This window comes from Caloenas nicobarica, chromosome 25, assembly GCF_036013445.1.
Source record: "Caloenas nicobarica isolate bCalNic1 chromosome 25, bCalNic1.hap1, whole genome shotgun sequence".
NCBI classification, from domain to species: Eukaryota; Metazoa; Chordata; class Aves; order Columbiformes; family Columbidae; genus Caloenas; species Caloenas nicobarica.
Genome location: NC_088269.1, coordinates 305,701 through 332,833, shown reverse-complemented (window position 1 = coordinate 332,833; position 27,133 = coordinate 305,701). Strand labels below are relative to the sequence as shown.

General features: G+C 51.6%; 1 protein-coding gene and 1 pseudogene across 1 annotated transcript; one reads left to right on the top strand and one right to left on the bottom strand.

The window, feature by feature from the left end:
- The window catches only part of LOC135998385 (ciliary microtubule associated protein 1A-like), a 175,618-nt pseudogene that overhangs the window by 80,325 nt on the left and 68,160 nt on the right, over positions 1-27,133 (bottom strand).
- On the top strand, positions 17,486-18,448 carry LOC135998380 (olfactory receptor 14A16-like). Its single transcript, XM_065651548.1, has one exon. The coding sequence runs from the start codon at positions 17,486-17,488 to the stop codon at positions 18,446-18,448; it is 963 nt and encodes a 320-aa protein (XP_065507620.1).

Genomic DNA, 27,133 nt, shown 5'->3' with positions numbered 1-27,133 from the left:
GGTGCCGTCCCAGGGTCTGGAATGCCAATGCTGGTTGGCCTATTGCCAAATGGGTGCTGGCTTTCTTGTATCAGCAGCTAAAAGCGTGGATGGTTCTTGCGCTTCAGATGTTTCTGGTCAGTTGTGTTTTACGGCGTTGTTCCGGGCTGCGCCGGCAGCTCTGCTCTCTACCCATCCAGTCTAATGGACTGGCAATTCTTCCCAGCATCTGGAAGTCTTTAGGTCTTGCAGTACCTTCCTGTGCCAGTGCTGCCGTTTTGGTTTGGTTGTGCCAGTGCCGCCGTCTCGTAAGGAGCCGTGATGTTCAGCTCCTTTTTGGTTTGGGGTTGCAGTAGAGGCTCCTTGCCTCACCACTGCCTCCTTGTAGTTTGTTTTGGTGCCGTCTCTGTTGTTGTTGTTGTTCTCATTGTTGAACATTTTTGGTGCTGTTGCAGTGGTGGTGTTTGTAGTGTTCTGTGGAGTGTCAGTCTGCGCATGTGAGTGTTTGTCTTTGGAGCTGCTCTGCCCCGAGGCGTAGAGTCAGGGGTGGGTTGACTGAGGCCTAGGAGTCCATGGTTAATTTCTTGACCTATTAAGTTCTATAGGCAAAGGCTGTACCATCATCCGGGATGGAGTAGCCATGGGCAGGGGGAGTGGACGCTCCCTTCACTGGTGTTTTACAGTTGATACCCAAGATCAATATTTACAGTTGCACAAAGCGAAGGCCTGTCTGAGGTCAGTGCAAAGGATCCACTAAGAAGCAAGAAGACTCTAGACTCAACTATTGCTATTGGACTGAATCATGGTGTGAGGGGTGGGTAAATAGTCTGTAAGGGTATAAATACCCAGGGATTTCTATGCTTGGCTGGGACCTCAGCAAAGGCAGCAGCTCGAGTCAGCCCTCCTGCCGTACTGCTCTGTTTGGTTACTTTTTTACATGGACTTTGCCTGAGAGTTTGCCTCAAGAGACCAAGGATCCAGACTGCGATCCACCTGACCCCGGGCCCCTGGAGGGGAGGTAAGGATGTTGAGGTGCAGAATGATGAAACTCTGAAATCCCAGCTAAGTGATATAAGGTATCGAGTGAGCACATGCAATCCTTTAGCCATATATAAATATAATCCCTTAGGTGTTTCCCCTACCCTCTGTGTCTCGTAGACATGAGCTGTAGGTCCAGTCTGGGGCTAAGTTTGGATCCAGCCGCACCTAGACTCTTCTCTGAGGAGGAGTTTAGAAAGGGAGGGGGTCCATTCTGAACTTTGACTCAACCGGAGGGCCTCCCTTTACCCTTTGGCATTTCCTGTCCAGGTAGAAATCACTCTGACTCGAGTCTCACCTGATTAGGCCTGGCATATTTTTGTCCATGTAGTAATAGTCACCCTTGCCATCACACTAACGTTGAACTGTAAGTGATGTAAAACTGTGCTCAGCTAGGGGTGCCCTGAGTCACTCACCTGACAGCAACTGATGTTGGCAGGATGGCAGGTGCTGTCACTGATTACTTATGGAGGCACAGGGTGAGTTAGAGTTCCACATTGGCAGAGGAATGAGATTGTGGTAATTGCCATGATTGGCAAGCTGTGGAAGAACAGCTCACCATGCTCAAGAGCCCTAGGAAGGATGGAAAAGGAATTAATAGCAAACTGTAAATACCTGCCTGCAACCCAGTTGTCAAGAGAGGAGAATCCTGAACTGAGAAAAGCAAAATCCAAGGGGGGAGATGGGGTCTCCAGGCAGGAGACATCTTCGATCCAGGCATGGGACAGCTCCCTCCAGTGTGGGGAACCTTCCACTGGGACACCCCGCTCCAGATGTGACCACACCAGTGCTGAGTAAAGATGGACAATAACTGCCCTTGTCTGGGTGGCCACGCTCCTCCCAGTGCAGCCCAATGTGCTCATGGGCATATTCCTGTTTAGCACCACTGAGAACTGACTGAACAGCCAGGCTCAGAGGGTTGTGACCAGCAGCACAAAGCCCAGCAGGAGGTACCATGAGGAGCACTGAAGGACACCGTATCCCTACCCAACATCTCCTCCCCACAGGTGTCTCTTGGGTCCCTGGAACCACCTCAGTGACAAGGGGGAGAGTGCTGCCTGTATGGGGTGGAGGAGATGGGGTCTGGAATGAGCGTCCTGGGGCAGTTTCTCCTGGTTGTTCATGCAGCAACAAGCTGCGCTGGATATTTGGAGAGAGGAACTCTTCCTAAGGGCCTCCACTGGGCGTGGGGATAGTCTACAGTTTCCTGCATGCTGCCTTTTCTGGTGGAGATCACAGAGGCTGCCAGCCCTTTAGAGGACCCAGGACAGGCCTTGTCCTTCCTCTGGTCACAGCTGGCCCCCAGTTTTCCAGCTCGGCCTCAGCTCAGGAGCCTTGTCTAGGGGTGACTTTTGGGGCAAGGTTGACAAGAGGGGTGGATAAGTTCGTCTTAAGGACAGGTGATGAGCACCAGGACTGAAGTACCAGAGCAAAATGATGTGGCTTCTGCGTGAATACTTTCTTCAGTGCAAGTCCTGACACAGGGTCCCAGACTTGCTTTCCATGCCACCCTTCATGAGGGATGATGCACTAAGAGATGGCAAGTGGGGGACACCAATCCTTCTCCAGCTACTTCCAGGGCCTGGTGAAGCACCAGGACAGCAAGGACTTCTGCCCCTGCACCCTGAACTGTGCATATTATCTTGGGGCAGCTGAACACCAGCGTTTTTCTCTCCAAAGCAATTTCCAGCCCTGGTCAGCTCCTGTCTGATCTCCCCCCATCCCTCCTCTGATCTGGTCTGGTGCTCCTGGCCCCTTCCCTGTGCTCCCCACAGGGCCCCAACCTGGCACTGATGCTCTACAGAGCAGGTTGGCTGCAGGACCATGGGGTGACTCCACACTGGTTGTGCTGCTCAGTGAGGGACACAGATGCAACTGGATGGGCTGCACGGTCACTGAGCTCTTTCCTGGGGGTCTAAAGCTCTGGAATGGGTTCAGAGCGTTTCTTGGGACTCATTGGGTTTTCCACTCATTTTGGTTCAGCAATCCCTTCCTTGTCCTTCAGGTGCTTGGAGATTGGTGCAGGAAGATGCGGCCTGTGCCCTTCCCAAGGATGGAGGTAGGCTGACCAGCCTGTAATTCTTCAAATTCTCCTTCCTGCCCTTCTTGAATATGGGTTTGACATCTTCCTTTCCCAAGGACCTCAGAACTTCTCTGATTCTGCTGTCACTTTTGAAAGCACAATCCAGAATCATGGGCAAGGGTGATGTAGCAGAGATGAGCACTTGCAATGAGCCTGTCCCAGCAGCTGAGATGAATCTCACTGGGTCACTGAGTTTTATTTCTGCAGTCACACACGGAAATGCCAGGGTTCCATCGGGCATCCATGTCTGAGCTGATCTCAGGACTCCCTATGCACCCAGAGATGTTGAGAGACAGAGTCTGTCCCTTTTACACACAGAGGCAAGAGTCACAGTGTCCGTATGGCCTCCTGTTGCCACTCCAAAACAACAGGAGGCACCTCAGCCCTGTGGTGTGTCACCCTGCTCTGCACTCCTCTGAGATGTCCCATGTCATGAGGAGTGGACACAGGGACCTCAGTCCAAGGAAGAAGATCCCAGTGGGTGTTTTCCCATGGCTGTTACTCCCAATGTGAAGTGACCTCGAGACACTGTCTGTCCCACAGGCGTTCATGGAGCTCCCAGGAATAGCTGATGGTGTTTGTCCTCACTTGGTTTCATCTTACCTCATGTACATGATGCGTGTGCTCACATCTCATCTGTAAAATGCAAACATGGACTTCTGACCTACTCATTCGGTGTCCATCCATTTAGGGAAGAGCAACCTCTGTGAGCTGGGAAGAGAGGCCAGGGCTGGAAATGGTGTTTGTGAAGGGGCCAGTCCATGACGATGCCCTGGGGCAGCTTCTGCAGGGTGTCCAGTGCACATGGGCACAGCCCAGACCCTGCTCTGCTGTACCTGCAGGTCTCTGGCAGGAGGCCTGGCTGTGAGAGGACACTGCTGTGTGCCCAGCCCTGCACACACACTGTTCAGCTGCACCCTGGTGTTTACATCTGTGGCCATTTTCTTGGACATGTTATTGAGAAAAGCTTTGGAAGAAGACCTAAACCTTCATGCCCTGCCCATAGGAGATGACCTTTCTTTTTGGTAAGGCTGCTCTGAGGCCAGCTCTGTCACAGCAGTGCCCGTTGCCTGTTTCTGCCTGCGCTCACAGGACCAACACACAGCAGGACGGTGACCAAGCTGCCAGAGCACTCAGGCCTTGCATCAACACAAGGGATGAGAAGGAGAGTTGTGGGAGTGGAACGAGAACAGCTCTGGAAGACCAAACGCTGGTGCTCCCTGGCAGTGCTGCCATGCCGGACTCTTCTCCCCTCCTCCCATGCACACAGGAATGGTCCCTACAGCTCCAAACACGCCTTGTGGGATGGATATAGTGAAAAACACATCACTATGGGACCCTTTATTTTGTTTAAATACACACAGATCATGGCTCCTTATTTACACAGCCAGTGGTTATAAAAGAAAAGCAGACAGTGATTAGAAAGGGGATGATAATGTTATCACAATAAAAAAACTGTCAATAACAACAAAAAATACAGATGAGAGGCTGGACCTGTAACTAGTTACATTAAAACTGCAATGTAGAAGCAGAAGAGCAGTTTATTGCTTCAGAAAACACTAAGATATGAGCATCCACAGGGCATCCTTGAGCTCCTGGTTCCTCATGCTGTAGATGAGGGGATTCACTGCTGGAGGCACCACTGAGTGCAGAACAGACACCACGAGATCGAGCAATGGGGAGGAGAAGGAGCAGAGCTTCAGGTAGGCAAACATAGCAGTGCTGACAAACAGGGAGACCATGGCCAGGTGAGGGAGGCATGTGGAAAAGGCTTTGTGCCATCCCTGCTCAGAGGGGATCCTCAGCACAGCCCTGAGGATCTGCACATAGGAGAAAAGAATGAAAATAAAACACTCAAATATTACTAAAAGACTAACCACAAGAAGCCCAAGTTCCCTGAGGTAGGAGTTTGAGCAGGAGAGCTTGAGGATCTGGGGGATTTCACAGAAGAACTGGTCCACAGTATTACCATGTCAGAGTGGCAGTGAAAATGTATTGGCCATGTGCAGCAGAGCATGGAGAAACCCAGTGGCCCAGGCAGCTGCTGCCATGTGGACACAAGCTCTGCTGCCCAGGAGGGTCCCGTAGTGCAGGGGTTTGCAGATGCCAACGTAGTGGTCATAAGACATGATGGTGGGAAGAGAATACTCTGCACCAAACAAGAAACATACAAAGAAGACCTGGGCAGCACATCCTGCAAAGGAAATGACCCTGGTATCCCACAGAGAACTGGCCATGGACTTGGGGACAGTGATGGAGATGGAGCCCAGGTCGAGGAGGGCGAGGTTGAGCAGGAAGAAGTACATGGGGGTGTGGAGGTGCTGGTCACAGGCTATGGTGGTGATGATGAGGCCGTTGCCCAGGAGGGCAGCCAGGTAGATGCCCAGGAAGAGCCAGAAGTGCAAGAGCTGCAGCTCCCATGTGTCTGTGAACGCCAGGAGGAGGAACTGGGTGATGGAACTGCTGTTGGACATTTGCTGCCTATGGGCATGAGGACCTGAGCAAGGAGGAAAAGACAGTGACGGTTTAGATGAGACTTCTCTGCGAAAAACCAAAGCCATTTCCCACAGAACTTCTCACCCCATCACACAAAGACACCACTTTTTTTCCAGGAGAACATCCTGGCTGGAGCCCTCGTCGGTGCTTGATGAGTGTGCAATGAAGAGCAGGGTCTCTGTCCAGGGGCTCTTGAGGAGTCAGCCTGACCCTGTGTGATTGGGTAGGGCAGGGGCCAGTCCTGGGGTTCAGCTTTGTCAGATGGAACCGCTCCTGCTGCAGAAGGGACTGTCAGCATCTGTATCCTCAGACCTGAGAAACTGAGTTTGAGAGGTTTAGCGTTTCTACAGCTCCTTCTCCCCTCACAGCCTGGGGAGTGTTCTTGGGTGTTAGAAACCCTCAGCATTTCTGCTGCACTCAGGGAGAACAGAGTGAATCCTGTGAGACCAGAGGATGCCTGTGGGTCAGTGCAGAGTGAGGGCAGCTGGTCTGTCCCTCTGTCTTGCTCCCAGCTGCCCTGGGCTGGCACCTTTCTGAGATGGAGGCTGATCACACCCCCATGTTACCCTGAAAAGCCACCAGGCCCTGCTGAGAGCAGAGGCTTCCACCTCAGACCATGGCATGTCTCACCCTTTCCTAAGGTCTCAGCACCCCACGTTCAGCCCCGGACACACTCAGCCCATTTCAAAAACCCAACAGCATTTTCTCTGTCACAGCATCTCTGTGCTCCTCCATGGGGCTTTCACATAAGAAACAGATGCTGCAGGACTGGTTTGCATCCTGGAGGGTAGTTCAGAGCTTCTAAGGAAACTCCTAGGAGATATCCAAGTGTCCTAATGCTGGCATTTGTTTCAGGGAGACAGCTCATTCCCCAGCCCCACAGACTGCATTGTCCACAGCCCCACAGGGCAGAGGAAAGCTGGGACACATGTTCCCATGGACACAGCTGCAGGAAAGGACTCACAAGATCAGGCTGTGACTCTGCAGCTGCAACTCCCATCCCCAGAGAGCCTGACAGCAAGAACCAGATCACAACAGCAGTGACCCAGAGCAGTGGAGCAAGAAGGAAAATCCTGTGAGGGTGGGTGTGAGAGAGGCCAGGGCAGAGGCAGCCGGGCACTCAGACAGCGTCACCCTTCCCCAGCTGTGCAGCCACCTTCTACACACCAGCATTGCCGGGCAGCTGCTCTCAGCCCCTGTGCTCTGCAGAGGGAACTGGAGCTCTGGCTGCACAGGAGCTGCTTCATGCCTTGGAGCCCCCGGCCCTGAGGGCAGAGGCTTTGCTGGGTGGGAGAGGAGGCGAGGGGGCTGCTCACAGGAGGGATCTGCACTGCGGGGATCATATGGAGTTTTCTCTGTTCTCCCTCCCATAACAATTCCGGGTTTAGTTTCCTCTCATTTCTGATCATTTCCCTGCTGCCTGGAGATTTTCCTCCTGAAAGGTGTTTCCCTGTCCATGTGTCTTCCCTGTCAGTGCTCACAGACCATCCCACTCTCTGTGCCCTCACCGTGGCCCTACAGACTCTGCCTGTTCACAGGGCACTGCCTGCAGGCATCTTCCTGTTTGCAGGTTGGAAAACAGGACAGGTCAGACAATGTAGCGGTCGTAGGACATGATGGTGAGAAGAGAATACTCTGCTGTGATCAAGAAGACAAAGTGAAAGATGTGAGCAGCACATCCTGTGCAGGAGATATCCTTGGTGTCCCAGAGGGAGTTCGACATTTATTTGGGCACAATGGTGGAGATACAGCCCAGGTCAAGGAGGGCGAGGTTGAGGAGGAAGAAGTACATGGGGGTGTGGAGGTGCTGGTTACAGGCCATGGTGGTGATGATGAGGCCGTTGCCCAGGAGGGCAGCCAGGTAGATGCCCAGGAAGAGCCAGAAGTGCAAGAGCTGCAGCTCCCGTGTGTCTGTGAATGCCAGGAGGAGGAACTGGGTGATGGAGCTGCTGTTGGACATTTGCTCTTTCTTGGTATGGAGGCACTGTTCAAAAAAATGAAATGAGAACTTAAAATGCGGGAAGACTCCTCTTGGAAGGCCATTGCATCTTCTCATAGTAATCACCCCACTTGAAAGGCATTTCCTTCCTCTGGTCTGTGCTGGCTGAGTGTTCTGTGAGGAGCAGGACCTCTGCCGGTCTGAGGCCAAGCAGCCAGCTTTGCTCTGCTGCAGTGGGGACATGGGAGCTGGTTTGTGAGAGGTCTGATGTTCACAAGCAATGTCAGATTTTATGCACCACTAATGGAAAAGTTCAATGTCTGCACTCATGACACTTAAGAGTGTGGGCTGCAGAGCAGAGGCTTAGCATGTCATTATTATGATTTTCTGTTTGTGTTTTTAATTTTCCACCATCACATCTCATGACTGGATTTTTGTAGGGGTTGAATTCCTCATAGATATGACTGAAAATCTGAGGAGTCTTGAGACAGGACAGGCAAAAGGGCTGTGGCTCAGTGCAGCGTTAAGAGAGCAGCTTTTATCCATTTGCCGTGTGGTTTCACTTGTGCTGCCTTGAAAACGATTTCATAAACAAATCTCTCTTTAAAGGAAAACCCAAAATTGGACTCACACTGGAGCAGGGGAACCCTGTTTGAAAGGGAAGATCTGCAAACTCTTCTCTGTCCCAGCCCAGAGGTGGAGATGTGATGGAGAGAGAAGGACACGACCCCTCACCAAGAGAAGCGAAGGACTCTGGCAGGAGAGTGCGGACCCCAAGGAAAGGCTCAGCACTCCTGGCATCCTACAGCAGAGCTGGGCCTTTCTGGGGGCAGCTGGTGAGCCCAGCAGGACAGGCAGAGCAGAGTCAGGGCTCCTGGAGATGGGATGTGCTAAAGGGACAGTCAGATCATTGCCCAGCAGACAACACCCAGCAGCCATCTGCAGAGAAGGAGCAGAAGAGCTCCTGAACAGCCCCTGCTCTGCTGCCTAGAGCTGTCCCTGCCTGCAGCTGTGTCTCTGTCCCCAGGTCTCCTCCTGTCAGTGTCACAGACCCCATCCCAGCCACTGTGTGCTCAGCTCTGTCCTGCAGACCCCTCCCAGAAGCCGGGCACTGCCCAGGGGCAGCTCTGTGTGGGCCGGCTCTGATGGGAACATCAGACCAGCCCTGATGAGGCTGGAAAAGTCATCCTGATGCTGTCTGGAAGCCCCGGTGTGCTGATTTCTGATCATCACAGGTTTATTCACTGCTAAGAGTAACAGATTTGGAATTTCAGTCCCTCCTCTTGAACAGAGACATTAATTTCTGTGTCCCTTTGGCCACATAGACAATTCAGAGTATGAGACTGATAGAGCAGGATCCTTCCCTTTCACAGAGCCCCTGTCTTGCTGTGTTTCTTAACAGCCTCCTGGGAATGTCCTGCAGTGATCTGGAGCTGTGGGAAGCCCTGAGCCATGCAGCACCCTCTCCATGGCAGGAGCCTGTCCAGCCAGAGGTTGCTGCTTCCATGCAGAGCTTCTCCCCATAGCACCGTGGGGATCTCCCTGGGCAGGCTGAGCACTGACTCTGGCAGGCGGCAGAGTCCCTGCCCCAGGACAGCCCTGGGGTGCAGGGACCCTGCCCTGCAGGACAGCCCTGGGCACCCCTGGGTGCTCAGCTGGCTTCACAGCTGTTCAAAATCGCCTGAGAAGATCCCTGTCCTTACAGATCCCAGCAGCTGTGGCTGTGCCAGTTTTAGGAGATGCCTCCATGAATTCCAGCTGCACTGCCCTACACCCAGAGACTTACCATGTCAAGGGCTGCAAAGATTTCTCCTCCACTGAGCTCTAAGTCATCCTTTCAATCCTGACCACCTTCCAGGCCTCTCTGCCTTGCTCGTCTCCCTGAGATATTCTGAGATGCCCTAAGCCCTGCTGCGCTTTGCAGAGGAGCTGCTCCTGGGCAGAGCTGCCTCTCTGCAGCGCTGCCGCTTGCCATGAGCTCCCTCTGTCCCAGGAGCCCAGCCCAGCTCAGCAGCAGAGGAACAGCCCAAGGCGCTTTAATGACCCCTCTGGTGGGTTTGGTGCTGAGTCCATGAACCTCAGACCCTGAGAGGAAGTTGAAGACACCTCTCAAGAAGTCCAAGTCAGATTCAAACTCCAAAGTTTCCTGTAATGTTAATGGCTCCCACTGAGGAACACTACTGAGGAACTGACCCCAGGGTCTGGTTAGAGAAGGAAACTGGAGGCAGAGATGACAGGTCAGGAAAAGCAAGGTGAAGGTCTCTCTGACGATCAGTAAACATGGATGTGTTTCATTAACCAAAGGGCCAATCCCTGACCCCCAACCCTGGGAAGTCAGATCCTGTCCCCTTCATGTTGCTCAGGGCTCTTCCTGGAACGGTGTGATGTGGGGCTGTGCAGGGCCAAGGGCAGGACTATGGTCCGACACCTTCCAGGTTCCTGACTGGGGACAAAGAGGCCATGAGGCCCCTGTGCTGTTAAGGACAAGGTGTCTCCTCACAGGCATCAGAGGTGGAGACAACAGCCATCGCTAAGGGGAGAAGGAGCTCATGTCTGTTGGGGGCTTTCAGCCTCTTTACATCCCTTCATCATCTCCACGACAGCCTGTCCTGTGCTGTGGCATCCCCTGCACCTCTTTCCCTGCAGGCTGGAGACATCCCCCCTGCTACCCCACCTTGCTCTTGTCTGAGCATCCTCCTTCCTTTGCTGATGTCTCTCTGTCCTCCCCAGCTGTTCCTTGAAGCACAAAGCCTTGGGCTGATGCAGACTCCCTCTGGGTGACCTGCTCCACCACAGCACTGCCCTTCCACTCACATTCCTTCCTGCTCATGTCCAGCCTGGACCTCCCCAGCTGCACTGTGTGCCATTATTTCCTTCTCATGCTCTTTCCCACTATGAAGAAAACCTCCACCATCTCAGAAACCACCCTTCCAGCACTCTCAGGCTACTCCTACACTGCTGCAGCCTCCCCAGCGCTGCTGGGCCAAAGCAGCCCAGGTCCCTCAGCATCCCACACCATGTGCACAGGGTCCTGAAGCCTGCCTTGGCAGAGCTCTACACTCTCCAGTTCCTCCCTGCTTCTCCAAACTGCGAAGCCACACACTGGCACACACCCGTGTGTGTGGGGTCACACCAGTGCTGAACCGAAGAGGATGAGAACTCCAGGTGTCTGGGTCCCCACGCTCCTCCTCATGCAGCCCCGTGTGCAGCTGCCGTGCTCATGGTGAGCGTGCAGCACGGGCTTGTGTGGTGGCCCTTGTAGTGCCCAGGCCCTTCTCCTCAGGGCATACCGGGCAAAAGATGCCTTTTGGTCTGGAGGAGTGTGATTCCTCTTGAGGTGTCTTGGCCTATCTCCTCGCTCAAGTGGTGCTTTAGGCACCCACTTTTCTGACACATTCAGTCTTTATCAGGAGATTCTCTGGATTGATAGTTATTGGAGATTGTTGATACCAGCTGTTCTGGCAATGAGGGCACTTCAGTAAAGCATTTGACACTGTCTCCCACAGCATCCTCACGGCTAAACTGAGGAAATGTGGACTGGACGATCGGGTAGTGAGGTGGACTGCAAACTGGCTGAAGGAAAGAAGCCAGAGAGTCGTGGTCAATGGGGTGGAGTCTGGTTGGAGGCCTGTATCTAGTGGAGTGCCTCAAGGGTCAGTACTGGGACCAGTATTATTCAATATATTCATCAATGACTTGGATGAGGGAATTGAGTGCACTATCAGCAAGTTTGCTGATGATACCAAGCTGGGAGGAGGAGTGGCTGACATGCCAGAAGGCTGTGCTGCCATCCAGCGAGATCTGGACATGCTGGAGAGTTGGGCGGGGCAAAATTTAATGAAATATAACAAGGGAAAATGTAGAGTCTTACATCTGGGCAGGAACAACCCCAGGTTCCAGTATAGGTTGGGGAATTACCTGTTGGAAAGCAGTGTAGGGGAAAGGGACCTGGGGGTCCTGGTGGACAGCAGGATGACCATGAGCCAGCACTGTGCCCTTGTGGCCAAGAAGGCCAATGGCATCCTGGGGCGTATTAGAAGGGGGGTGGTTAGTAGTTTGAGAGAGGTTCCAGTTCTCCTTCCCCTCTGCTCTGCCCTGGTGAGACCTTATCTGGAATATTGTGTCCAGTTCTGGGCCCCTCAGTTCAAGAAAGATAGGGAACTGCTGGAGAGAGTCCAGCGCAGGGCAACAAAGATGATTAAGGGAGTGGAGCATCTCCCTTATGAGGAAAGGCTGAGGGAGCTGGGGCTCTTTAGCTTGGAGGAGACTGAGAGGTGACCTCATGAATGTTTATAAATATATAAAGGGTGGGTGTCATGAGGATGCAGCCAGGCTCTTCTCGGTGACAACCAACAGTAAGACAAGGGGTAATGGGTTCAAGCTGGAACACAAGAGGTTCCACTCAAATTTGAGAAGAAACTTCTTCTCAGTGAGCGTGACGGAACACTGGAACAGGCTGCCCAGGGATGTTGTGGAGTCTCCTTCTCTGGAGATATTCAAAACCCGCCTGGGTTTTTTTTTACACCTTCCTGTGTAACCTCATCTAGGTGTTCCTGCTCTGGCAGGGGGATTGGACTAGATGATCTTTGGAGGTCCCTTCCAATCCCTAACATTCTGTGATTCTATGATTCTGTGACCCTCTCTCCCACACTACACATGGCCACTCACTGCTGCTCAGGGTCTCTCACTCTTCAGAAGAGGCTTTGAGTTTTGTGGTTCTTCCTGGTGCTTGTTATAATCTTCCTCACTCCCTCCAGAGCTCATGGTGAGATTTCTTTTCCATAACAGTGCCTTTATGACCATGTCTTACTAAATGGGTGTCTTTTTGTGAGCATTTGTGCACAAAGAGTAGTCACAGGAAAGCACCAAATACATAAAAACTGATGCCGAGTGAAATGCCAGGAAGACCTGATGAGTTACCCCAATTGCTGTGTCTTTCCTGAAGGAGTCTGTCCCAAGAAGGGCATCCAGCTTCTGCCGCTCTCTGGAGAGGCACATGAGCAGTGTCCATGCACCTGGGGAGGAACAGGGTGATTTTTGCCAGACCACCCTTCATCTGAACCACTTAGATATGTACTTATGGATGGGGTGTCATGCCTTATACTGCAAATACCTATTTGATTGGCACCGGCAGTGGGGCTACCACAGATGCAGACTGCTGTGTTGCAGATATTTATATGTAGGCAGATGAACCCTTTTCTATTTTTTAAATTATTATTATTTTTAATACTGACACTCTTAGAGAAGTTACACAAACACTTGAATGATTATTGATGCATTTTAACATGATTATCCACAGAAGGCCCAGCAGCTTTGCATCTCAAGAAATGGGATGCCAGAGGCCAAGGGAGGATGGCTTGGGCTCTGTCCTGGGATCTGGAAACTGAAGTGTGCGCCCATCTCCCAACACCTGCCCAGCTCAGTGAAGGGTGTGAGAAACTCTGCCAATGAGCTCTGAAATCACAGTCATGACAGGTATCTTATGTCTAGCAGCAGACAGTGTTGTCCTGCCAGCTCAGGATTGGAGCTTCCATCCCTGAAGGTATTTAAAATATATGTAGACATGATGCTTAGGGATATGGTGTAATGGGTGGACTTGGCAGTGTCGTATTTACGACTGGACTTTATGACCTTAAAGGTCTTTTCCAACCTAATTTGAGATAAAACCATTTCAATTCCCATCACCCTCAGCTTCCCCCAAGGTCGGCTGTTGTGTGGCACAAGTGGCCCGGCTCTCCAGGCAGGTTGGGCACTGGTTTGGTGCCTGCACTGGAAGTTTTCCCCTTCCTGGGGTAAAAGACCTTCAATGAGAGACAGTTGTAGAGATTTGGGTTGCAGAGATTTGAAGCAGTCCTTACAAAGTCTGAGCAGGCTCAGTTTTGGAGCCATCGAAAGACAGAGACAATCTCAAGGATATTTTTGAAGAGTGGTACTATCACTAATAAGAATAACAGGGAATTCCTGGGTCCTACTATTTTTATCAATTTAAAAGTATTTCTTCCGACAGAATTGCCCTGAAATCACCCCTTTCATACTTTTCCCCCTTTTTTTCTGGTGTGAGGGGAGGTGACATAGGGCAGTTTTATTTCTTTTTTAGCCAAAGAAGGCCAAGGAACAGATCTCAGGTCAGTGCAAAGGCACAAAGGAATCCAGAGTGTTGAGGTGGTGCACACTGACACACACAATCACCTGCATTTCCAGACTCTGAATTCCCAACAGTGCAGCAGAAACTGGAGTTCTGAGATCACTCCGTCTGCCCTGTGTGACACATGTAAAATGAAACTACTCCAGCCAAAGAGTTGATTTTGATTCTCTTCACAGCCTGAAGTACCATATGGGTCAGGAGACAAGCCAGGATACCCAACGAGGACTCTCATGCTCTGCACTTAAATTTCATGTGTTCCCGAGAATCTCAGCAGACAAGTTGTGCTGATTCCTGGGTGCAAGGAGCTGGGCAAGAGCCTCATCTCCATTTCTGTAACGATGGCTTTGCTGCCTGGCTGATGTGCAGACTCTGTACATGGATGCTGACACCTGTTGAGTAACCCGCTCTGTAAGGATGAACAAGGTGGGCATGAGGACAGCAAAAAGGAAGAACCTGTGTGGGGGCAAATGAAAAGAGATGCATAAGATGTCGTCAGGGCTATTTGGGGGCACTTGTAAAGCAGCCCTGCACCTCATGTGAATTATTCCTGTGGTCAGAGAGAACCTGAGAGCTGTCCCTAAATTGAAAACGTGAAGGGGATGAAAGGACAGCATCATTCAGGCTGGATGGGACCTCAGCAGGTGTCTTGACCAACCTCCTGCTCAAAGCAGGGTCGGACCAGATAACTCAGGGCTCTATCCAAACACATCTTGGACACTTTCTGGGACAGAGTGGTTGCACACTCCTGGGAAACAGCTTCCAGTGCTTAACTGTCCTCATGATTAGAAAGTTTCTCCCTTTCTATGGCACCTTTCCAAGCCAAACCATCCAGATTGTTTTTCACCCATCTACTTGTATACTGATGCAGACCCTATTATCCTTTCTTGGACACAAGAATATTGTGGGGGATGATGCTGAATGCCTTGCTGACTTGCAGGTAACAGACCACCACTGCTGTCCCCATATCCTGCAACCCTGTCCTTTCCTCACAGAAAGCAAAGAGGATGGAAAGGCACAACCTGCCCTGGGTAAACCCCGTCACCTTCTCTTTCACACACCCAGAAATGGGGTCCCAGTGGACATGGTCTAGGGCACAGCCCTTAGTTCCCCTGCTCACCCATTGGCCATTTTTGAAAAGTGCACATGATCTGTGAGAGCTGCCAGTGTTCAGGGAGTCCCCTCAGTCTCCATGAGCTTCCAAAGATGGTGGAGAGTGTCCTCACTGTGACATGGTCTTGCTGTCTCAACTCCTGGGATGCTGCCCCTCCTGCCCCATAGACTGGAAAGGATTGTGTTAGTTCCAGGGACCTCTGACTTGATCCCCATCCACTGCTGGTTGTTCTACCTCCAGTCACAGAGGCCTGGGAGACATTGCTGGTGAAGACAGAGGACAAGAGACACCGAGAATAATTCATCCTTTCCCTTACTAAATTCATCAGTAGCCACACAGTGTCTTTGTTTCTCCTTTAACAGTTCCTGAAGTAGTAACAGCTCATAATGGGGCCCTTGAATTGCCTTACAGGTCTAGACTGAGTTTTGCTCTGGACTGTTGCTGTGCTTGGAGGCTGCTGTCCTTGAAGACCAGATGAACTAACTTCTGCCACCCTACCTTGGCAGTTTATTCCATCCATGTCACAGCTCTGTCTGCAACACTGACAGCTCCAGCTCCCCCAGTCAGGTCCCTGGCTGAGGGCATTGCCTCACATCTGGGCTGAACCACCCCAGCTGTGGCACCAGGAAACCTCTGAGTCACCCCATGGAAACGTGGTACCAAGTGTCAAGACTGCATTTGTGCAAAGGCTTTGCTTCAGAGCACAGACATGAGATGGTCAAAAGATTGATGAATGTCTCTGTAGATCTAGGAGTACAACCCAGAACAAAATGCCTGAATTCATTCAACTGAAGAGATTCCTCTCCCAGCTTGGAGAAATTAGATCCATTGCTGTAACCTTCCTGGTGTCCTGTCTAATGATGGGACAAGAAAAGATGATTCTCACACCAATTTATTCTTTAATACAAAGAACATAATGCTGGAAAGAAGTGTCTGTGCAGAGGAGAGAGAATCAACATCACTGATTACTTCGTGTGGTTTCACAGGATGTGCCTCTGGAGCCCCAGGGACAGCTGAAGGGAGCCCAGAGGGGACAGAGAAAGGGACAACATGGGCTGCTCCTGTGCTGCTGAGCTGGGCTGGGCTCCTGGGACAGAGGGAGCTCATGGCAAGCGGCAGCGCTGCAGAGAGACAGCTCTGCCCAGGAGCAGCTCCTCTGCAAAGTGCAGCAGGGCTGAGGGCTCTGCCTGCAGCACCGAGGGCAAAGGAGCCAGGCAGAGAGAGGGCAAATGCAGTCTGGGGTGGGAGGAGTCTGAGAGATCGAAGGGAAATCTTCAACACAGTAAGTCTCTGAGTGCAGGGTGGTGCAGATGTGGATCCTGGAATTATCTCCCAGACTTGGCACATCCCATGGCTGGCGTGGAGGAGAAGGATCTCCTCCTTCGCAGGGATTCCCTGCATGGACAGGGCATGACAGCTGCCTTCTCCCAGCTGCAGGGTGTGAAGCCGGATGAGCACCCCGGGGTGCCCAGGGCTGTCCTGCAGAGCAGGGTCCCTGCAGGGACTCTGCCAGCTGCCAGGGTCACCGCTCAGCCTGCCCGGGGAGATCCCAACAACACCGAGGGAGAAGCTGTGGGGGGAAGGAGCGACTCCCGGCAGGGCAGGGTCCTTCTGCTGTTGAGAGGGAACTGTGTGGGTCAGGACAGCTCACTGCTCCAGCTCACCCCCAGGACATTTGCAGAGATTCCTTCTGAAGGACACTGAGGAAGTATTTCTCTGATGGGGGTAATATTAAGTTTTGAGTCTTTTCCACTCTTGGTTGGCTGGGTGGGCAGTGGGACATGGGAATTTATTTCTCTGCCCTGGAGAAGGTGCTAAGACCCCAGTTCTTGTTAGGATTTGTCAGAGCTGCTCCTGAGCCCCTGCACACACAGAGCTGCCCCTGGGCAGTGGCCGGTGCCAGCAGGTGTGAGCAGGACAGAGCTGAGCATGGGGGATGGGCTCTGTGACACTGACAGGGAGCAGACCCAGGGACAGAGAAACAGCTCCCAGCAGGGACAGCTCCAGGCAGCAGAGACATGGGCAGGGAGAGGGAGCTGCAACCAGAAATGCTGGGGAGGGGATTCAGGAACCCCCCTGCCATTCCCTACAGTGCAGACACATTTCCCAGTGCAACCCTCTGGTCTCGTCCCCTCTCCAGCAGAGTCTCTGCCCCAAAGCCCTGAGGTCCAGGTAATGAGTCTCCACCTCAGCAGCTGGACGTCCAGGTGAAGGGTTTCTGGAACGTGGTACACAAAAAAGGTGCTAAAAGTATCTATTATACAGTGTCATCATGTGAGTGGCAGCAGCACAGCGAGATAAGGAGAAGGTTTCACATCATTCCCGTCTGCCTTTCTGTCCTTGCTTTATTTTTCAGGAGCACTGCAGTGTTCTTCCCTGTTTCTCCACCTGTCCCTGGTGCTCTTACTCTCTGGGGTTGGGGTGGGAATGTGGGTCCATTTCAGTTCTGACACCAACCCAGGGGGTATTGCCGCAGAGGTGCATTCATGGAAACTAGGTGCCCAAGCTGCATTTCAAGCTGTGATGACCCGTGTTTGTCATTTGGTAGAAAAGGAGAATTAGCTGACACAGGCCTCCTTCAGGGATGAGGTTTTTCATGAGAAATGGCATGTTTATTTTGCTCAGAGAAGTCTCCCCTAACTTGTCACTGTCTTTTCTTCCTTGCACAGGTCCTCATGTTCACAGGCAGAGCAAATGTCCAACAGCAGCTCCATCACCCAGTTCCTCCTCCTGGCGTTCACAGACACACGGGAGCTGCAGCTCTTGCACTTCTGGCTCTTCCTGGGCATCTACCTGGCTGCCCTCCTGGGCAACGGCCTCATCATCACCACCATAGCCTGTGACCAGCACCTGCACACGCCCATGTACTTCTTCCGGCTCAACCTCTCCCTCCTTGACCTGGGCTCCATCTCCACCACTGTCCCCAAGTCCATGGCCAATTCCTTCTGGGACACCAGGGCCATTTCCTTTCAAGGGTGTGTGGCACAGCTCTTTTTGTTTCTCTTCTTGGCCACAGCAGAGTATTTTCTTCTCACCATCATGTCCTATGACCGCTACATTGCCATCTCCAAACCCCTGCACTACGGGACCCTCCTGGGCAGCAGAGCTTGTGTCCACTTGGCAGCAGCTGCCTGGGCCACTGGGTTTCTCATTGCTCTGCTGCACACAGCCAATACGTTTTCACTGCCACTGTGCAAGGGCAATGCCCTGGACCAGTTCTTCTGTGAAATCCCCCAGATCCTCAAGCTCTCCTGCTCAGATGCCTACCTCAGGGAAGTTGGGCTTGTTATACTTGGTGCCTCTGGATTCTTTGTATGTTTTGTGTTCATCCTCCTGTCCTACGTGCAGATCTTGAAGGCCGTGCTGAGGATCCCCTCTGAGCAGGGACGGCACAAAGCCTTTTCCACGTGCCTCCCTCACCTGGCCGTGGTCTCTCTGTATGTCAGCACTGCCGTGTTTGCCTACTTGAAGCCCCCCTCCATCTCCTCCCCATCCCTGGACCTGGTGGTGTCTGTTCTATACTCAGTGTTTCCTCCAGCAGTGAACCCCCTCATCTACAGCATGAGGAACCTGGAGCTCAGGGATGCCCTGAGGAAACTGATGGCTGGATTCCTTTCAAAGGCATTAAACTTCTCATCTTCTGCATATCACTCATGACATAACTCATGACAGGTCCAGCCTGTCTTTGTTATATTTTGTAGTTTTAGATGATTGTTTGGAGTTGGGGGAAGTCTTGTTTGGTTTTGCTTTTTTAGCTATGATAATATTGCCCACAAAGAAATGTTATTATTCATCCCACTTCTAATTCTCTGTCCACCTTTATAGTTCAAGTCATAGACCTTGTAAATGAGAAGTCGTGCTCCCTCTGTATTTAAACAAAATAAATGACCCGCAGTGAACAGTTTGTCTGAGATCTTTCCTCTGCAACCTTTGTGAAGCTCAATACAAGCTGTCTGTGGGCAAAGATGGAGGAAACAGTCCCAGCAGAGCAGCTCTGCCAGGGAGCACCAGCCTTGCTCTTTCCAGAGTCCTTCTCTTTCCACTTCCCCAATCTCCTTCTCAGCTCTTGTGCTGGTGCAAGGCCTGAGTGCTCCCAGGGCTTGGTCGCAGTTGAACTGTGTGTCGGTCCTGTGACCAGGACAGGCAATGGGCAGTTCTGTGACAGAGCTGGCCTCAGAACAGCATCTCCAGCAGCAAGGGGATCTCCTTAGCACAGTGCCCAAAGGTTTAAATCTTCTTCCAGAGTTGTTTTAAAGAACAGGCCTAAGGAATAGACTCTCAAGAGGCTCATTGTTTGGCTTGTTTCTCTGTGGGCTCAGTGTGATGAGATCAGGGTCCCAGTGTGGCTTTCGAGGGACTTCGGGCTGGTTGTTCAGGTGTTGCTTGTTGGTGGCCAGCACCCACGCGCATGGTGAATAAGGCAAGGTCCCTCTGAGCACCCTCCATGGCCACCCAAGAGTTTGTGTGGGACACAGTCAGTGGCAGTGACCACCATCAGCTGGGGCTGCCTCCCAGCCTGACCAGTATGGCCCTGCAGAGTCACCACAGCCCGGGCACCACAGCCCACTTGATCTACAGAGCAAAACCCCCAGCTCGGGGGCTGTGGGCAGCACGGGGACAGGGTGCAGGAATGGCAGTCAGGCCAGTGCAGGTGTGCTCTCCCTAGAAAAAGGCTTTGTGGGGAGATGGGATGTCCCAGGAGAAAAGCAGGACACAGTGTGTGTGCAAGAGAGACATGGAAACAGTCTGTCATGCTGCTGGGTGCCAGCTTGGGGCTGTTGCCTCTTGCGGCCACCATTTTGATCATTGTCCTCTCACCACAGCTGAGTGAGGTTGTTCCTTCCTCTATGGAAGGACACCGAATGACTAGGTCAGAAATCCAGGTTTGCACTGAAGGTAGATGTGAGCATGCACATCCTGTGCGGGGGCAGATGTACCCTAATAAGCACAAATGCCATCAGCTGTTCCTGTGGGTGCCATGGAGGCCTGTGGGACAGCATATCAAGGTCGCTTCATGTTGAGAGTAACTTCTCCAAGAAATCACCTGAATGCAGCATTGGGAAGTGCTTCCTTGAACTGAGGTCATTGTGACCTCCCTGGAGACCTGCTACAGCTCCACCACTCAGACCCAGTTGCTGCCCAGTTTTGTGGCTGACAACAGCAGCATCTCTGCTCACAGATGTGTTAGGACTATTTTCTGCAACTCTTGCATGTGCTGAAAATTTACATTTCAGAGCCATTTCTCCCCTTTCTGTTCACATGGGCATCCCATGAATGAATCACTGCTCTCTACCCCAGTGTAGACAGGCACAAGGCCTTCTCCACCAGCTCCTCTCACCAGTGCCCCTGCTTTCTACAGCACCCTCAACCTTGACTGTGGGATGCCCGGAACAGCTGTCCCAAGACAGTTTGATAAAGCCTTTTTTCTTCACCATCCCTACATCCCTGCTCAATCCCCTCATCCACAGCTTGAGGACCAGAAAGGTTGGGCAGAAGTGGGGCCCTGAGAAAAATGGTTAGGAAAGCTCTGAGGCGCACAGAGAGCCCATCAACGTGTTCGCCTGCTGCTCTCTTCTGAACAGGCCCAGAGGACCTGGAGAGCATTTGCTCTGTCCCAGAAACTCGCCTGGAAGGTTGGGTTATGGAGAAAATTTTTGGTGCAGGAAGGGGCAGACGGGTGCTGGTGGAACTGGCTGGTGTGACCGTGAGACATCTCTCAAACACCTCGGAAAAGTCATGCCTCTCAGGGAAGTTGCATGGTCCTCTGAGAAAGAAAATATCAAAAATGACTTATCATAGAATCCTAGAATAACTGTGGCTGGAAGACACCCTAAAGATCATCAAGTCCAACCATAACCTAAATCTGGCACTAAACCATGTCCCTAACAGCTTTGTCTATCTGTCTTTTAAACACCTTCAGAGATAGTGACTGCAGCACCTCACTGGACAGTCTGTTCTGTTGCTTCAAAACCCTCTATGTGAAGAAATATTTCCTAATATCCAATCTGAACCTTTCATGGCACAACTTGAGGCCATTTCCTCTTGTCCTGTCTCTTGGTACTTGGGAGAAGAGACCAACACCCTCCATGCTACAACCTCTTTTCAGATAGCTGTAGAGAGTGATAAGGTCTCTCCTCAGCCTCCTTTTCTCCAGACTGAATTCCCCAAGCTCCCTCAGCTGCTGCTGATAAGACTTGTGCTCCAGACCCTCACCAGCCTTGTCACCCTCCTTTGATCTCTTTCCAGCACCTCAATGTCTTCCTTGTCATGAGGGACCTAAAACTGTCCCCAGAATACAAGATGTGGCCTCACTAGACTGAGTGCAAGGGAATGATCGCTTCTCTAGTCCTGCTGGCCACACTATTCCTCATACAAGCCAGCATGCTGGTGGCCTTTTTGGCCACTTGGAAACACGCTGGATCATGTTGAGCCACTGTCAATCAACATCGCCAGATCCTTTTCCAGCAGGCATCTTTCCAGCCGCTTTTCCTCGAGTCTGTTCATGGGGTTGTTATGACACAAGTGCAGGACCCAGCACTTGGCCTTGTTAAACCTCAGACAACTGGCCTCAGCCCAACCATCCAGCCGGTCCAGATCCTGCTGTAGAGCCTTCCTACCCTCCAGCAGATCAACACTCCTACCCAACTTGGTGTCATCTGAAAACTTACTAATGGTGCACTCAATCCCCTCATCCAGATCACTGATGATGAGATTAAACACAACTGGCCTCAATACCAAGCCTGGGGAACACCACTTGTGACCGGCCACCAACTGGATTTGTCTCGGTTCACCATGACTCTTTGGGCCTGGCCAAAGCATCCTTGTATTCCTCTTGAGTCTCCTACCTCTCCTTCCAAAGCTTATAAATTCTCCTTTTATTTCTAAGTTCCAGCCACAGCTCTCTGTTCAGCCAGGCCAGCCTTCTTCCCTGCCAGATCGCCCTCAGGCACACAGGGACAGCTGCTCCTGTGCCTCTGAGATCACCTTGAAGAGAGACCAGCCTTCCTGGACTCCTTTGTCCTTCAGAACTGCCTCCCAAGGGACTCGGCCAACCAGCCTCCTAAACAGATCCAAGTCTGCCTTTCAGAAGGCCAAAGTAGCAATTCTGCTGACCACCACCCTCAAGTCCAGCTCCTGTCCCTGCACAGGACAACCCCACAGTTCACACCGTGTGTTTGAGGACGTTGTCCAGTCTCTTCTTGAACACTGTCAGGTTGGGGCCGTGACACCTCCCTGGGGAGCCTGTTCCAGTGTCCAGCACCCTCTGGGTGAAGAACCTTTTCCTCATGTCCAACTGACCCTCCCCTGGTTTATTTTCCTGCCATTCCCTCAGGTTCTGTCATTGGTCACCAAAGAGAAGAGCTCATTGCCTGCCCATCCTCCTCCTCTTGTGAGGAAGCTGTAGACCGCAATGAGGTCTCCTATCAGTCCTGTCTTCTCCAAAATGAAGAAACCCAGTGACTTCAGCCACTCCTCCAAACCCTTCACCAACTTTGTAGCCTCTTCTGGACACTCTCTAGCAGTTTAATATATTTTTATCCTGTGGCATGCAGAACTTCTAACAGTGCTCCTGGTGAGGCTGCAGGACTTGACCCTAGACTGCAGGAGAGACCCGAGATCAGCATCAATGAGATAATGCTGCAATCACCTCTTCCCCAAACTGAAAAATAATAAACTATATCCTTTACCAAAAAAAAAGTCATTTTTATTACAAGGTTTTAAAAATTGTTCTCTATAACTACAGTAGGAGATCTCTCTAATTAACTGTAAAAACTAGAAGGAAATTACAAGAAGAGACATGGTTTCTTAGAGCTTTCTTCAGTGTAATGAGCCCCAATGGTGCATTTGGTGCTGAGTCCTTGAACCTCAGGTGCTGAGAGGAGATTGCACAAACCTTCCCAGAAGTCAAAGTCAGAAGAAAAAAGTACTAAGTCCCTTGAAGTATTAATGAGTTCCACTGAGGGCAACTACCAGCAAAGCCTCCCCAGGGACTCGTTAGAGCAGAGAATTGGAGGCCATGATGGCAGATAAACAAAGGGTAATGTGCAGGCAGCTGAGGTGCTGAGAAAACCCTGGTTTTGTTGGATGAAGCAGAGAGGCCAAGGCCTGACCCCCAGCCCCTGGGAAGGCAGATCCTGTCCCTCACACATTGCCCAGGGCTCTTCCTGGGGCAGGGGGATGTGGGCTGTGTGATGCTGAGTGAAGGACAATGGTGTGACAGTTCCCAGCCTTACTGGGGGTGTGCAAGGAGGCCATGAGTTGCCCCCAGTGCCTGAGGACAACATGTCTCCTCACAGGCCTTGGTGACAGAGATGATTGCCATAGCCAAGGGGACAAAGACTTGGGTTCTCTTGGTGACATCCAGCCTTGCCAGTGCCCTTTGCCATCTCCACCACAGGTTGTCCTACACTGTCCCACAGCTGCTTCTGTTTCTGTGCAGGCTGTAGACACCCATCTCACTTCCTCCCCTTGCTCTCACCCTGGTAGTTCCATACATTGACTGATGTGTCTCCACTCTCATGGTCTGTTCCTCGAAACACAAGGAGGTGGACTGATCTCATGCTCCTTCTGGATGATTTCTTGTACGACAGCACTACCCTTTGAGTGACATTTCTTCCTCCTCATGTCCAGTCTCCACGTTCCAAGCTGTGCTGTGTGGCAGTGTTTGTCTCCTCTGCTGTAGAAAGGAGGACCCTGAAAGCTACTGACCTGTACTCCTCTGACCTGTGCCTGGGAAGACCATGGAACAGATCCTCCTAGAAGCTGTGCTAAGGCACAAGGAGGCCAGGGAGGTGATTTGACAGAGCCAGCATGGCTTCACCAAGGGCAAGTCCTGCCTGGCTAACCCAGTGGCCTTCTACGATGGAGTAACTACATCAGTGGACAAAGACGGGCTATGGATGTCATATTTATCTGAACTTCTGTAAAGCCTTTGACATGGTCCCTCACAACACCCTTCTCTCTGAATTGGAGAGATATGGATTTGATGGCTGGACTGTTTGGTGGGTGAGGAACTGGCTCATTGTTCACACCCAGATAGCAGTGGTCAATGGCACAATGTCTGGATGGCCACTGGTGACAAGTGGTGTCCCTCAGGGGTCCATAGTGGGATCAGTACTGTTTAATATCTTCATCAATGACATAGTGGGATCAAGTGCACCCTCAGCAAGTTTGCAGATGTCACCAAACTGAGTGGTTTGCTGACACACTTGAGGAAGAGCAGGCCATCCAGAGGGACCTGGATAAGCTCGAGAAGTGGGTTCATGTGAGTCTCCTGAGGTTCAATGGGGCCAAACACAAGGTCCTGCACTGGGGTTGGGGCAACCCCCACTATCAGTACAGGCTGGGGGGTGAGGGGATAGAGAGCAGCCCTGACGAGGAGGACTTGGGGGTATTGGTGGGTGAAAGACTGGACAGGAGCCGGCAATGTGCGCTTGCAGCCAGAAGGCCAAACATCTTGGGCTGCATCCAAAGGAGCATGACCAGCAGGTCAAGGGAGGGGATTCTGCCCCTCTGCCCCACTCTGGTGAGAGCCCACCTGTAGTCCTGTATCCAGCTCTGGAGCCCTCAGTACAGCAAAGACATGGACCTGTTGGAGAGGGTCCAGAGCAGGGCCACCAAGATGATCAGAGGGATGGAACAGCTCTGCTGGGAGGACAGGCTGGGAGAGTTGGTGCAGTTCAGCCTGGAGAAGAGAAGACTCCAGGGAGATATTACTGCGACCTTTCTGTGTTTAAAAGAGGCTGATAAGAAGGATGGGAAAAGACTTTTTAGCAGAGCATGTTGTGATAGGACAAGGGGTGATGGTTTTGAATGAGAAGAGGAGAGATTCAGCTCAGACAGGAGGAAGACATTTTTTACAATGCGGGTGATGGAACACGACCAATGGTTGCCCAGAAAAGTGGTGGATGCCCCATCTCTGGAGATATTCAAGGCCAGGCTGCATGGGACTCTGAGACTCTGAGCAACCTGATCTGGGTGAAGATGTCCCTGCTTATGGCAGAGGGGTTGGACTGGATGACCTTTGAAGCTCCCCTCCAAGACTTTCTATGATTCTATGATTCCTACCTCCAAGGAAAGCTCCACCGTATGGGAACCTCCTTTCAGGTAGTTGTAGACAGCAATAAGGTCTCCCCTCAGCTTCCTTTTCTCCCTTCAAGCATAGAATCATAGGATCATAGAATCATTTCAGTTGGAAGAAACCAATAAGATCATAGAGTCCAGCCATAACCTAACTCTAGCACTAAACCATTTCCCAAAGAAACTCATCTGTACATCTTTTAGACACCTCCAGGAATGGTGACTCAACCACTTCCCCAGAGAGCCTGTTCCACTGCTTCACAACCTTTTCCATGAAGAAATGTTTCCTAATATCAATTCTGAACCTTCTCTGGCAGAAGCTGAGGCTGTTTCCTCTCATCCTATCACTTGCTACTCAGGAGAAGAACAACAACCTCCATGCTACAACCTCTTTTCAGATAGTTGTAGGGAGCAAAAAGGTCTCTCCTCAGCCTCCTTTTCTCCAGGCTAAACATCCCTTGGTCCCTCAGCTGCTGCTCAGATGACTTGTGCTCCAGACCCTCAACAGCCTTGTCTCCTCCTCTGCCCTCACTCCAGCACCTCAAGGTCTTTCCTACAGTAAGTAGCCCAAAACTGAACTGAGGATTCAAGTTGTGGCCTCACCAGCACCGAATACAAGGAGATGATTGCTGCCCCGGCTCTACCCACTACACTATTCTTGATGCACACCAGGAGGCCATTGGCCTTTTTGGCCACCTGGGCACATGCTGGCTCATGTTCAGCTGCTATCGATCAACACCCCCAGGCTTTTTTCTGCCAGGCAGCTTTCCAGCTGCTCTTCCCCAAGCCTGTATTGTTGCAGGGGGTTGTTATGACACAAGTGCAGGACCCAGCACTTGGCCTTGTTGAATCTCAGACAATTGGCCTCAGTCAGCCAAGATCCCTCTATATGGCCTTCCTACCCTCCAGCAGATCAACACTCTCACCCACTTTGGTGTCATCTGCAGACTTACTGAGGGTGCACTTGATCCCTTCATATGGATCATTGGTAAAGAGATTAAACAGAACTCGCCGCAATACTGAGCCCTGGGGACACCACTCATGACGGGCCACCAACTGGATTTGGCTCCATTCACCACAACTCTTTGGGCTCGGCCCTCCAGCCAGTTCTTTATCCATCGCAGATATACCCATCCAGGCCACGAGCTGCAGCTTCTCCAGGAGATGCTGTGGGATACGGTGTCAAAGGCTTTAATGAAGTCGAAGTGCACAACATCCACACAGCCTGTGTGGCGGATTCACTCCCCCACGACAGACTTTCCCTCATCTGCTAAGCTGGTCACCTTGTCATAGAAGGAGATCAGGTTGGTCAAGCAGGACCTGCCTTTCATAAAGCCATGCTGATTGGGCCCGATTGCTCATCTCGTATGTGTGACCTCACAGTCCCTTTCCCAGCCCTGTTCCTGCTGTTGGCCTACCCCTGCAGAGGCACAAGTGACCTCACAGTCTCCTCCACAGCCATTGGCTTCCTACTGGACTATGAGTTCCTGAGACACAGCTGAGCACATGACATCGTACCCAGCCATCACCCTCCTTGTGCTCCAGTGTGTGAGCAGGTAAAACTAAGCTGGTTTCATCAAATGTATCTAATAGATTTCCTATCAAGGGTTTGAGTGGAGAAACGTTCCTCAGAGGAGCTGCTGTATTTACACTGGTGCATTTTATATCTCTGCTTCTGCCTCTTTTTTTTTCTTCTTCCTCTTCCTCTGTGTATTCTGATGTGAAAGAGCTTTCCAAGGAAAAGATTCATGGAACCCTACAATAAGGCAGGTTGGAAGAGATCCCTGAACACCATCTCTGTCCCACTGACCTTTATGGCACCCCAAGGAATAGCTGAGAGCATTTGTGCTCCCTTGGGTTCATCTCACCACATGCACACAGTGGACATGCACATGATGTGTCTGTTTACACCTCATCTGTACAAAAAAAAACATGGACTTTTGACCTCGTATTTCAAAGAATCATAGAATGTCCTGAGTTGGAAGGGAACCACAAGGATCATTGAGTCCAACTCCTGCCCCTGCACAGAACAACCCCACAGTTCACACCATGTATCTGTGAATGTTGCCCAGTTTTTTCTTGAACACTATCAGGCTTGGGGCCGTGACACCTCCCTGGGGAGCCTGTTCCAGTGTCCAGCACCCTCTGGGTGAAGAACCTTTTTCCTCATGTCCAACCTGACCCTCCTCTGGCACATCTTCCTGCCATTGGTTCTGTCATTGGTCACCACAGAGAAGAGATCAGTACCGTCCCTTCCTTCTC

Coding starts and splice junctions, on each gene's coding strand:
- LOC135998380 (XM_065651548.1), top strand. CDS start 17,486: ATGTCCAACAGCAGCTCCATCACCCAGTTCCTCCTCCTGGCGTTCACA.